The 14,409-nt window shown below is 40.6% G+C and overlaps 1 protein-coding gene across 1 annotated transcript in view; it reads right to left on the bottom strand.

The window, feature by feature from the left end:
* Positions 1–605: 605 nt before the first annotated feature.
* The window catches only part of rxfp1 (relaxin family peptide receptor 1), a 131,989-nt gene continuing 118,185 nt past the window's right edge, over positions 606–14,409 (bottom strand). The window contains exons 15-18 of the mRNA XM_064972675.1: positions 12,586–12,815; positions 3,360–3,770; positions 1,827–2,045; positions 606–1,204 (exon numbers count right to left, since the gene is read on the bottom strand). Of these exons, the coding sequence (XP_064828747.1) occupies positions 900–1,204; positions 1,827–2,045; positions 3,360–3,770; positions 12,586–12,815 (1,165 nt within the window). The 3' untranslated portion in view covers positions 606–899. The remainder of the gene's footprint in view (positions 1,205–1,826; positions 2,046–3,359; positions 3,771–12,585; positions 12,816–14,409) is intronic.

Raw genomic sequence — 14,409 nt, forward strand, 5'->3', positions numbered from 1 at the left:
ACTTATTTCTTTGTTAACCACTCAACACAGAATAGCCGCATGTGCTCACTCCCTCAAATCGTTTGGAGAAAATATTTATATTTTATTCAGCGTTGTTCTATTGTATTCTTCATACTATTGTCTCTTAAATCAACTAGTGTAGCCCACAGCCATTTGGCATAGCCACATCAGGACAACTCAGAGTATGCTATTATTTTCTTCTGAAAAAGACTGGATTTTCTTCATATCATGTTTCATGAGACCTGTCTAAAATACATACCTTTTGTGAAGGTATAGGCTATATTACATGGATTTATTACACATTTTAAAAGGGCTTGTAGGCGGAAGCCAGAGTGTGCAAAGCTGTCATCAAGGCAAAGGGTGGCTACTTTGAAGAATGTAAAATATATTTTGATATAACACTTTTTTTGTTACTACATGATACCATATGTGTTATTTCATAGTTTTGATGTCTTCACTATTATTTCACAATGTAGAAAATTGTAAGAATAAAGAAAAACCCTTGAACGAGTAGGTGTTCAAACTTTTGACTGGTACTATACATGACAAATCCCAGTCTAGAACAGAGAATGACAGCGATTGCTTTATTCTATACAATACTGTACACAGTCTGTAGGCTCCAGTACATCAGGAGCAATCTACTATACCGAAATGAATGCTGATGGGTGTGATTTATGTTTTTAGGAATAAGTATGTTAATAATCACATCAAACCGCAGGCATTCACAAAGCCAAAGTCTAAGCATCAGCAGAGTAGAATTGCACATAGTCCAACGTGTACAATGAGATCCTTTGTCTGTACAAATCACAGTGCAAAATGTTAATTGACTCTACAACCGTCAACATGCTGTAAACGTACCATTCACATGAACCCACATGAATTGTTGAAACCCAAGGGCATTATACACCGTTTGTTCTTTCCATGGGCAGTAGCTGAGATGTGCAGGATATTTTTGAGGGATTCGCCAGGTAGTCGCCAGGCGAAGTCAGGGTCTGGCTGTTTTCTTGGAGAGGCCACATCTCCTGCAATGTGAATGAGGGTTGGTGGGCTGTGTGATTGCTCATCAGAGGTCTCCTCTGCCTGTAGTTGGCCCACACCTGGAGGATGGTCTCTTTGAATGGCCGTGTGGTCAGGGTGTACAGGATGGGGTTGAGGGCGCTGTTGATGGGCAGAATGAAGATCACCACCCAGGAGCTGATGGTTCCTATTCGGGAAGAAGATTCCAATATTGTCCATTTACTACATGAGCAACGCAAATGTGGTTTTTGTAATCCCATTCTCCCTGTAGACAATATGCATAACATACAGGCAGGGATGGAAATTAAGCGAGAACTAGCCCGTCAGGCCAGTGAAATGGTGTCTTCTCAAATATTGCACGGCAACAAATGTGTACCCTAATGTTACCCAGGCTTGTTGAAATCATGTTCTACTAGCCCAGCGGGCTAGTGCTCAAAAGTTCCATTCCTGTATACAGTACATACATAGAAAGTAGGGGTGAGGTGGGTTGGTGGGCTGAAAGAGAAGATGATGGATGGAGGTGTTCTGTGATGCCAGTCCATTTGTAAACACGCAAACACCCATCCGCCTGGAAGTTTGCTATTCAATTTACAACCAGAAAATAGGATTGATTATGGAACTAATCTGAATGATGCAAATATAACATCTGTAAAAGAGACGAATTGAAATTATTATATGTTGATTTAAGATGGCACTGCATAGTAGCTTACATACATTTTATAGGCTACAAATTGAGCCTGTCTGGGTTTCCAAATACAATGTATGAAATTATAAAAATTGTCAGATTATGACAGTACTGAAACCCCTACCTGGAATTTCCACCTGCAACAGTGATAGAATCTTGAGGACAAATATGGGTATCCAGCAAAGGGAGTCGGTGATGACGATGGAAAAGAACCTCTTGGCTATGGTCACCTCCTTTTTGATGTGGTTACTAAATTTTGTCGTCTGTGTCCCTGTCCTCTGGATGTTGTAGAACATACTCCCGTAGGACAGTACGATTATAAGGAATGCAACCAGGTTCAGGCCTGTTGAGGAAAATAAATGAATCAGCTCCTTGGAATTTATTCAATTGTAGATAATAGTAGGTCCATTATAATACAGAGTAAAACATGAAATTGCTTTTACAACACAATTCAAATAATTACTGCAGTTTTACACATATGGGATAAAAGCCAGTGTGGCTACTTTAATGAGACAAAAGCAATGCATTTGTTTTAGCAATACATTTGTGGTAGTTCCTTTGTAACAGATAACAATAACAAGACATTTTCGATAATGGAAAATTGTCTTCTCCACCAACCCCTCATTGAAAGCCTGATAGTGGAACACTGCCACCTACAGTGTAGTAACCCTGAGGCAAATTGCTCAAAGACACAATGGAAGTATACACTGAGTGTACAAAACATTAGGAACACCTGCTCCTTCATGACAGACTGATCAAGTGAATCCAGGTGAAAGCTATGATCCCTTATTTATGTCACCTGTTAAATCCACTTCAATCTGAGTATAAGAAAGGGGAGGTACAGGTTAAAGAAAGATTTTTAAGCCTTGAGACAATTGAGACATGGATTGTGTGTGTGTGCTATTCAGAGGTTGAATGGGCAAGACAAAAGATTGAAGTGCCTTTGAACGGGGTATAGTAGTAGCAGAGAAGGCTGATGGGAGGAGCTATAGGAGGACAGGCTCATTGTAATGGCTGGAATGGAATTAATGGAACGGTATCAAATGTATGGAAACCACGTTTGACTCCGTTCCATTGATTTAATTCCAGCCATTAGAATGAGCCAGTCCTCTATAGCTCCTCCCACCAACTTCCTCAGGGTAGTAAGGTGCCAGGCTCATGGGTTTGAGTGTGTGAAGAACTACAAAGTTGCTGGGTTTTTCACGCTCAACAGTTTCCTGTGTGTTTTCAAGAATTGTCTACCACCCAAAGGACAAGCCAACTTGACACAACTGTGGGACGCATTGAGGACCACCAATGCTTCTGACACCTTGTAGTCCATGCTCCGACAAATTGAGGCTGTTCTGAGGGCAAAAGGCAGTGCAACTCAATATTAGGAAGGTGTTCCTAATGTTTTGTACAATCAGTTTATACGGTAGTTCGGATTCTGACAACAGCAGCCTTCTTGTTGTCAGTTCAGTCGCCAGGCTTGGGAGTTGAACCAGGCAGCAACCCTCCGTCTACGGGCATAAAATGTCTAATAAAATGTAGGCTACATCTATAAAAAAAAATGTAGGCTACATCTAATAATAGCAGCAGAGAGCCATTGGAACAATTGTCATTTCAGAATGACATTTGAAATAGACTCATTTGACCTTGAATTAGATAAGACACCCACCCAGGAAGATGACGATGGAGTACACCTGCGCTCCCGTTGTCTCAGGCTGCTCTGAGTGTAACGGAAAACACACGCCGTTGGTACCATAGAAGTTCCTGAACAATCCTTTGAATACCAGGGGGAGGAAGGCGATGATGAAGCCAATAAACCAGATGCTCAGAAGGATCGAGACAGTGCGCCGGCAGCCGGGGGTTAAATACCGGAAGGGGTAGACGATACAGATGTACTTCTCCAGGGTGAGGTAAGTGAGAAGGAGGACAGAGACCTCGGTGGAGAGCATGGCGAGGGAGCCGATCACCTGACACTGGACGCTGTCCATCCAGGCCTGGGCGTGGCGGTTGTACTCACCGCGGAACTTGAGGTCGTAGGCACCAATCATGAAGAGGTAAACACCCATCAGTCCGTCGGCACCTGGGTGGTGGAATTGAGTTGTTAGAGTAATTACTATTACCAAATTGAACTCAGTATGTGCATCAATACTATCTGCTCAACTTTTTACAGTGAAACGTCATACATCGGTTAACGCTCATTTCTTTTCAATCTAACTCCTTGGTTACATGGACTTACTCCATAGTCAATTGATTCTACATTCATTTGAGAGTCATAAAGTGCAGAAAAGAGAAACTGCATATTTGGAGCAATGCAAACTTCAGTAATGTAATGGGCCAAGCTTTTAGTCTCAGTAGTAGGCCTTCAGAGCATCTACAAGTGGAATGTAAGTACAGCTCAACTTCGACACTTCTGAGGTGTAAATTTGAAGGACAAATTGATTTCAGAGTCAACAATCCATTCAGGGTTAATAACATTGTCATGTACACACCTTGTACTATAACCAGTGCTTAATTTGACCCCCGTCCTGCCAGAACAGGATCTGGCACCTCTCCATTTTGGACTGTTTTGTTCCGGAACATATTTTACCAGATCAGGTACCTCTCGTGCCATGAAAAATAATTTTCACTGTTAGCTTTTGTTAGAATTTTTACATTGCAATCTTTTTTTATTTATCCGTTATTTTACCAGGTAAGTTGACTGAGAACACGTTCTCATTTGCAGCAACGACCTGGGGAATAGTTACAGGGGAGAGGAGGGGGATGAATGATGAATGGGGATTATTAGGTGACCGTAATGGTTTGAGGGCCAGATTGGGATTTTAGCCAGGACACCGGGGTTAACACCCCTACTCTTACGATAAGTGCCATGGGATCTTTAATGACCTGAGAGTCAGGACACACATTTAACCTCCCATCCGAAAGATGGCACCCTACACAGGGCAGTGCCCTGGAGCATTGGGATATTGTTTTAGACTAGAGGAAAGAGTCCCTCCTACTGGCCCTCCAACACCACTTCCAGCAGCATCTGGTCTCCCATCCAGGAACTGACCAGGACCAACCCTGCTTAGCTTCAGAAGCAAAGTTCATTAGAGTTGCCTCTTCATTAATTATCCTGCCCCACAAAAAAAACAATGTGAAAAGTAGATTTTCAGCCCAGGCTTAATATTCTAAGAGTTGATTCGGGTTGGGCCGGCCCTGGTTTAGGGTTTGAGCAACATTGTAACCTTGGTTTGCAACACTTGTCCATGGCTGTGTGAGAAGCGCGCCAGTATCTCTTACATAACTAGAATGAGATTCACTTCATATGATCTATCTGCTCTGATAGACATGAACCTACATCTCATCTTTTCAGCGTTGCACTATATCATTTATTTCCTTAATAAAATTGCGCAAAGGATTCTGAAGGAACTGCAGCACCACTGATAGATTTAAATACATTTTCCAAATATGCTGTCTGTTCAAAAATAAATTTAATAATGCAGAATTGTCTACTTCACCATGAGAATGCCTATAATTTAGCCACAGAGGATCAATAGATTATTTTTTAAAGTAGCTTAGCTGTGGATTGTAGCAAAATAACAATGAATAGCTTACAGTCGAGAATGCGTGGCAAATATGTCAGTGAAAAAACTAAATTGGAAATCACAAGTTGGATAGCAAATGGCTCCTGCTGTAGGCTACCAAAATACAGTAGTTGATCAACTTCGATATATTGTTTTACTAAAAACAAGAGCGCGAAAGGATTTTGGCACGAGCGCATCATCCATCACCAGCGAGTGAGCTGCGCATCATTGGGTTTTTTAGGACCATAATTTCCTCATATTGTAGCCTACAATATTTGTCTCCACACACCTAGGCCTGGGCTAATGATGGATTCAAGACAAGGTCGTTTTTATTGATCTCATATTCTCAGTTTGTCAGTGTCAAAGTAACCTGCCATTTCGATCATTTGTGCGGTATTAAAAAAGGTTTTGCCAAAGTCACCAGTCATGTAAAATTATGTGGAATTGCATGAAAGGTGTTTATAAAAAGGCCCAATTTTTCCTGGACCCTAGGATACTAAAAATATTCCTCTTGTGTGCAACTTCTGTAAGTGCCTGTACTCTTCTACTGCTCTATGCCACTTTTTTCTCATGCGTTCCTGTCACCCCCCTCTCACTCTCACTTTTTGTTCCCCGAGTTACAAATGAAGCACTGAATATAACTGATGTTATGAGCAGCAATGACAAACTTTTCTGGTAATATATTAACTTTTATCTTCAACCTCCATATTTGCAAGTAAGCTTTAGCCAAACTTTGAAGTCTGTTTGACTCTGCTGAGATGTCCCCTTTTTCAGTAAGCCTTCAATCAACTTAGAGATGATATATTTGCACAGGGAAATCAAACAGAAATGTTACGTAAATTGAATACATATGACATTTCGGTAGAACACAAATTCATCCGGCTGGTGTTTGACTGCAGTCATGGTGATGCCAAAACAGACAACATACAGTATTACCGCTCACATTTCCTCTGTATGGCACGAGGCTCTCTCTCTTACATGATTCAGTGACTCATTCTATAGCATAGCTCTAGACCGTGTCATTGTACTTCCTTTGTTGTAGAAAAGTACCAAATGTGCAAATCAAAAAAGCATTTTATCTGAAACATGCCAACATTAAAGTGTAAAGGATGGTGGGGGGTATGCCAAACACATTCTGATCTTCACAAGGATAAGTCCGAAACATATTAAGAGCTTGGGACTATAGGGTTCTACCTGCATTTTTCCCAAAGTTGAATTATTAACAGCCTTGTTCCGTTCAATGTTCTCTACCTATATAATACTCTTAATACTCCAATTAATGTTGTTAAGTTCAAAAGAATACAAGATAAAAATTGCTGACATCATTCGAACCAATGAGGGTTCGGAACTTTAAAGCCAATTCATCTTTTTGCAGATAGATCCTTATAGTCCCAAGCTCTCGATATACTGTATACCTCAAGGCTTTTTTATTTTTTGGGGTGGGCAGATCAGCTTTAACCTCTTGAAACTCCCCATCCCGGATCCGGGATTGTGACTAAGCCTCAGGCTCATTAGCATAACGCAACGTTAACGATTTCTGAAAATCGCAAATAAAATTAAAATAATGCGTTTGCTCTCAAGCTTAGCCTTTTCTTAACAACACTGTCATCTCAGATTTTCAAAATATGCTTTTGAACCATAGAAATTGACTAATTTGTGTAAGAGTATGCAAAGCTAGCATAGCATTTTGTGTAGCATGTAGCACGCAACATTTTCACAAAAGCCAGATAACCAAATAAATAAAATCATTTACCTTTGAAGAGCTTCTGATGTTTTCAATGAGGAGACTCCCAGCCACATACCAGATGCGCAGTGTTTCCTGAAAGCGTCTGTGTGTAGGAGAAATCGTTCCGTTTTCTACATTGCGCCTGGCTACCGAAACGAACCGAAAATGCAGTCACCTACAACGTGAAACTTTTTCCGGATTAACTACATAATATCGACCGAAACATGGCAAACGTTGTTTGGAATCAATCCTCAAGGTGTTTTTTCACATATCTCTTCATTGACATGCAGTTCGTGGAAGCTTGCTTCTCTCTCTTTTCTCCCATGGAAAAATACTGGCAGGTGACTTTTGCGCACCAATTTCGGCGCAGGACACCGGGCGGACACGTGGTAAATGTGGTCTCTTATGGTCAATCTTCCAATGATCTGCCTACAAATACGTCACAATGCTGCAGACACCTTGGGGAAACGACAGAAAGGGCAGACTCATTCCTCTTGCGTTCACAGCCATATAAGGAGATCATGAAAGACAGAGCCTCAAAAATCCTTGTCATTTCCTGGATGCCAAGTCATCTTGGTTTTGCCTGAAGCTCACGTTAAAGGGCACGCACAGAGAAGATATTTGTATTTCTGGACACGTCAGAGTGTTTTCTTTCGAACAGTAGCAATTATATGCATAGTCGAGCATCTTTTTGTGACAAAATATCTTGTTTAAAACAGGAACGTTTTTCTTCCAAAAATGAAATAGCGCCACCATAGGTGTAAGAGGTTAATATTACCTCATGCCTTGCATACTATATATCAAAGCTTAGTTAAATTGAACAGAAAGGTGTGTCTTACATTGCAGGGTACAGATACAGGGAAAATTCGAGAAATATCGCTATCCTGTTGACTTCCAAGGAAGTAAGCCATTAACATGTCTCTCTCATTCCCTGCATCACCGTATCTGACATAGCTAGTTTAATAGAGCAGAAAGGTGGGCCTGGCTTGTAGCAAAGGCACAAAGACATGTTATGTAGCCAGATAACGTAGCTCTCTCTCCGACTCCCAGAAATAAATATACTATGTATCAATGGTTTGGTGGTGGCCACTGTGAATGTCGACAGTTCAAACGCTAAGCCTGCACATCAAAGCTAAAGACCCCAATTAATTTGTTTGCTGAAAAGAAACCTGCAGTGAGGGTTCACTAAGAATGTTCACTTTTGAGTTGTTCACCACGTCTTAATCAACACACCCAGAACATTGTCCCTCTCACAGACATTGCCACTGGATATTGACACATTCTCACCTTCCCTTACAATAATGCGCTGAATCTTCAGTGTGGTTTTTCTTTATTTGAAGTCAATAAGGGCTGTCCCCGACTAAAAAAAAATGTTTGGTATACCGAAAGTTGTCTGTTCTTTCGACCCATCAATTGGTCGGCAGTTTTAAACGTGTATTTTTTCCCTATAAAGACACAACCTACAGTGCATTTGGAAAGTATTCAGACCCCTTGACTTTTTCCCCTTTTGTTATGTTACAGGCTTATTATAAAATTGATTAAATATTTATTTTAATCATCAATCGACACACAATACCCCATAATGACAAAACCCATGACAAAGTTTTTAGAAATGTTTGCAAATGTATAAAAAAATGGAAATATAACATTTACATAAGCATTCAGACCCTTTACTCAGTACTTTGTTGAAGCACCTTTGGCAGAGATTACAGCCTTGTGTATGACGCTACAAGCTTGGTACACCTGTATTTGGTTAGTTTCTCCCAATCCTTCTCTGCAGATTCTCTCAAGCTGTCAGGTTGCATGGGGAGCGTCTCTGCACAGCTATTTTCAGGTCTTTCCAGAGATGTTCGATCAGGTTCAAGTCTGGGCTCTGGCTGGGCCACTCAAAGACATTTGGAGACTTGTCCTGAAGCCACTCTTGCATTGTCTTGGCTGTGTGCTTAGGGTTGTTGTCATGTTGGAAGGTGAACCTTCACCCCAGTGATGGATCCTGAGCACTCTGGAGCAGGATTTCATCAAGGATCTCTCTCTGTACTTGGCTCCATTCATCTTTCCCTCGATCCTGACTAGTCTCCCAGTCCCTGTCGCTGAAAAACAACACCACAGCATGATTCTGCCACCACCATGCTTCACCGTAGGGATGGTGCAAGGTTTCCACCAGACGTGAGACTTGTCATTCAGGCCAAAGAGGTTTCATCAGACTTGGTTTTTCTCTGGATTCATCAGACCAAAGAATCTTGTTTCTCATCGTCTGAGTCCTTTCAGGGGCCTTTTGGCAAACTCCAAGTGGGCTGTCATGTGCTTTTTTACTGAGACGTGGCTTCCGTCTGGCCACTCTACCATAAAGGCCTGATTGCTGGAGTGCTGCATATATGGTTGTCCTTCTGGAATGTTCTCCCATCTCCACAGAGGAACTCTGGAGCTTTGTCAGAGACCATTGGGTTCTTGGTCACTTTCCTGACCAAGGCTCTTCTCTCCTGATTGCTCAGCTCTAGGAAGAGTCTTAGTGGTTCCAAACCACTTTCATTTAAGAATGTTGGAGGCCACTGTGTTCTTGGGGACCTTCAATGCTGCAGAAATTTTTGGTACCCTTCCCCAGATCTGTGCCTCGACACAATCCTATCTCGGAGCTCTACGGACAATTCCGTCAACCTCATGGCCTGGTTTTTGCTCTGACATGCACTGTCAATTGTGGGACCTTATATAGACAGGTGTGTGTGCCTTTCCAACGGATGTCCAATCAAATTTAATTTACTACAGGTGAACTCCAAGTTGTAGAAACATCTCAAGAATGATCAATTGAAACAGGATACACCTGAGATCAATTTCAAGGCTCATGGGAGAGTCAGAATACTTATGTAAATAAGGTATTTCTGTTTTTTTAAATTTGTAAACACATTTCATTTCTAAAACCTGTTTTTTGCTTTGTCATTATGGGATATTGTTTGTAGATTGATGAGGAAAAAAATAAATGTTATACATTTTAGAATAAGGCTGTAACGTAAAAAAGTGGTAAAAGTTAAGGCGTCTGAGTACTTTCCAAATACACTGTATGTGTTTTAGGAAAATCATCTATATATTTATTAAGCTTGTCTGATGCTTTAAGCTCACTGTTTAATGAAATAAGACACACATTACTCAAAAGGGAGCCAGAGATCGAGAAGAAGAACAAAAATCTTAACCTGTCCCAACCATCATCCACCCGCTCCAACTGGCTTTCACAGATTCTGCAGTTACTCTCCTGAAGTTGCCGGTAATAGGCTACACGAGGAGTCAGCTAACTTTCTTATGTGGAATGCCAATTTATCTTACCATTTCTACAGATCTGCGTGCCAGTTATGGTTTTCATATGCACATTTTCATTAAACTATTTCATTTCTAATAACGTCTTCCCATATTGAAATCATTGTCATGTGGTTAATTAAAATTCGATCCAAATCTAAATTAAAATGATAAACCTAAAAAGTCACTTCTATTGCCATTGCCAACGATATAAAAATAGCCTCATAAAGCCAACAACAACAAAAAAGTGTAGCCTGCAGGTAGAAAATATCCTGATATGAAAAAGTCCTATAAATCACATTGGCTACGCATGGACTGTGTGCAACAAACTTGAAACATTATATCAGCTTTGGGTCCAGGCTATAGATCCTTGCAGAATTGTATAAAATATTCTGGCCCCAAGGTAAGTAATTAGGTAGGTATATTTAATGACGTATCAGAGCATTACATTTTTCCCTTTCATACTGAGTGGTTATCGATAGGGAGAGAGCTGGAAAGATTTTTCAAATACATTGAGGAATTATTATCATTCTCAATGGATGTAAAAACAGACGTTGTTTTCTTGCTTTTTAAGGTGAAGAAAACATTACTTTGATAAACTCCACAGCTTATTAGTGGTAGTCCATTAAGCCAATCCAAAATACTATCAGATCCCCAAATGGGCACATTTATAGGCCTACTTCTATGCGTAATCAGGTATATATTAAAATAATATATTGAATGCATCAACAGACATTACCGTAACCGAACAAACATTGTAGATTAGGAATTAACGGTAAATGTACTGCTGGTGATATATGTAATGGGAACTTGATAGACACTAAAAATCAAATGCAAACAAATTGAATGTGCACAAATTGGCGGGAATTGGCGGGAGAGAGCACATTCTGGAGAGAGACGTGCATTGTGCAGCTGCACTCCTCTTCTTGGACTGTGCCATCCCTGCGGCCTCTGCAATGAATTAGTTCACTAAGATGGGTGTGAATAAGCGAAGTATCTTGTGTATCAAAACAATAAATTATATATATACTGTAGTACCAGTGAAAAGTTTGTGCACAACTACTCATTACAGTTTTTCTTTATTTTTACTGTTTTCTACATTGTAGAATAATAGTGAAGACATCAAAACTATGAGATAATACATATGGAATCATATAGTAGCCAATTTTTTTTGTTAACAAATCAAAATATATTTTATATTTGAGAGTCAAAGTAGCCACCCTTTGCCTTTGATGACAGCTTTGCACACTCTTGGCATTCTCTCAACCAGCTTCATGAGAAATGCTTTTCCAACCTACTTGAAGGAGTTCCCATAAATGCTGAGCACTTATTGGCTGCTTTTTCTTCCAACTCATCCCAAACATCTTAATTGGGTTAAGGTCAGGTGATTGTGGATGCCAGGTCATCTGATGCAGCACTCTATCACTCTCCTTGGTCAAATAGCCCTTACACAGCCTGGAGGTGGGTTTTGGGTCATTGTCCTGTTGAAAAACAAATTATATTCCCACTAAACTTAAACCAGATGGGATGGCGTATCGCTGCAGAATGCTGTGGTAGCCATGCTGGTTAAGTGTCCCTTGAATTCTAAATAAATCACTGACAGTGTCACCATCAGAGCACCATCATACCTCCTCCTCCTCCATGCTTCACGGTGGGAACCACACATGCAGAGATCATCCGTTCACCTACTCTGCGTCTCACAAAGACAAGGAGGTTGGAACCCAAAAATCTCAAATTTGGACTCATCAGTCCAATGAACAGATTTTCGACGGTCCAATGTCCATTTCTCGTGTTTCTTTGTCCAAGAAAGTCTCTTCTTTTTCATTTGTGTCCTTTAGTAGTGGTTTCTTTTGCAGCAAATTAACTTTTAACAAGGCACACCTGTTAATTGAAATGCATTCCAGGTGACTACCTCATGAAGCTGGTTGAGAGAATGTCAAAAGTGTGCAACGCTGTCGTTAAGGCAATGGGTGGCTACTTTGAAGAATCTCAAATATAAAATATATTTAGATTTTGTTAAACACTTTTTTTGTTACTACATGATTCCATATGTGTTATTTCTTAGTTTTGATGACAAAATTATTATTCTACAATGTAGAAAATAATCAAAAATAAAGAAAAACCCTGGAACGAGTAAGTGTGTCCAATCGTTTGACTGCTACTATATTTGTTTATTTATTTATTTGCTACTGCTTGACAAAAAAACATTCGGTCGACCAATAGCCTATCGACCAAACAGTCGACCAGTCTAATATTTGGGGCCAGCCCTAAATCAATTGAATCGGGACCTGAGTTGAATTGATATGAAAGGTGTCTCTTACAACATAGGGAGATGATACACATGGCATGGAGCTTGTTCTCCGATCGGATGTAGGAGCGCATGCAGATGACGAAGATGTTTCCGAAGCACGTGGTGGCCGACACCACCCAGACGAAAACCCTCAGGACGATGTTGGCCAGGAGGTCCTCGAAGGACGAGATGCCATCCGTGTTGGGCTTGCAGCTGCGCACGTGAGGGGCGTAGCCGCAGTACTGGAACTTCTTAAAGTAACTAAACACAAAGAGGAGGGAAATCAATTACCAGGATGAAAGCAGGAGACTCCAGATACCATCCCTAGCCTCTAGGCCAGTGGTCACCAAGCTTTTCTGAGTCAAGTTCATTTTGAGTCAAAATGCAAGCCGAGATCTACTGTTAAGAAAACGTAAGCATATTCATCATTAACCAGTTCGAAACAGTTCTCTAACACTGAGGTTTGTCCAGTAGGTTATAGGCCCCATACATTAGCACTGCATATTGGCTCAGCTTGAATTGCCCTGCCAATGTTGTTCTCAGACCAATTTGAAATTATATTTCAAAATTGTAGGTAGCCTATTTGATCACACTGGTAATATATAATTTGTTGTATTACTTGTGAGGCACAGCTGAGGGAGTGTAATAATTTGTTTGTTTTTTACTGGACTGATGGCCTGCATCTGATGGTCAGTCTGAGGGCAGGGAGCAGCAGTGAGGATCCTGCTCACCCAACTCACCATCCCTGCACTGTGAAAAGGGGACACAGTCTTCCAGCTGCCTTATTTCTGCCTCATACATCAATTCATGGTGTTACTCCATGACCAGAAAAAGTGATATATTCCTCGAATTTAAAAAAGACACAAGAGGCAAATAATAATGTAAGTTTATCGAAATAGTTTGCTAAATGCTACTTATAAAACTTATAAAATGGTTGACAGTTCTGAATAACAACTTAAACATGAACTTACGTATATAAACAGCAGCTCTATGCTGTATTCATTGAGTCTCTCTCTAGTGATGTTTAAAAAAAAAATTTGAAAAAAGGAAATCTCACATTATAAACTGCTGTGCGCTTGAGGCTTCTTTTTACAGACTGTGGCGCAAGGAAACTGTGCAAACACTGTGATCTGAACTATTGGTCAGCGGTAGGTCTATAGGCAATGTTCCCTTACATTTTTGGGGGCACTGAGCAAATTGTAGGTCTTGTGAGTGGGAACTTGAACATTGTGAGAATTTTGTGCAACTTCTGGTGTGCATTTACAGTTTTAGACAGTAGCCAATTACTCTTTTTATTTAACTAGGCAAATCAGTTAAGAACAAATTCTTATTTACAATGACGGCCTACACAGGCCAAACCCGGACGACACTGGGCCAATTGTGCACCGCCCTATGGGACTCCCAATCATGGACGGTTGTGATACAGCCTGGATTCGAACCAGTGCAGCGGTAGTGACGCCTCAAGCACTGAGATACAGTGCCTTAGACCGCTGCCCCACTCAGGAAGCTATTTGTGCATAATGTAGGTCTACCAACAAAACCAATGGAGCAAATCCCATAACATTTTCACATGGGAATAGCTTTCGATTTCTAGGACCTACAGTAGCCTACTGTATATGTGGTGTATATGTGGTGTTCGATTTCTGTAAAATCATGGGTCAAATAGGTGACTGTAAATTGTATTGTATGATGCAAGAAACCACTTTACAAAATAAAATAAATTATTATTGCCATACAGAGAATTAGACAATGTAGGATACCCCTTTCCTATTGGCTTAGTTACATATTCAAGCCTGTCTCGAAATACAACACTGCCCCTTTAATTAAGACATAGGCTAAGCTTTTTACTGGACTG

This window comes from Oncorhynchus masou, chromosome 9, assembly GCF_036934945.1.
Source record: "Oncorhynchus masou masou isolate Uvic2021 chromosome 9, UVic_Omas_1.1, whole genome shotgun sequence".
Classification (NCBI taxonomy): domain Eukaryota; kingdom Metazoa; phylum Chordata; class Actinopteri; order Salmoniformes; family Salmonidae; genus Oncorhynchus; species Oncorhynchus masou.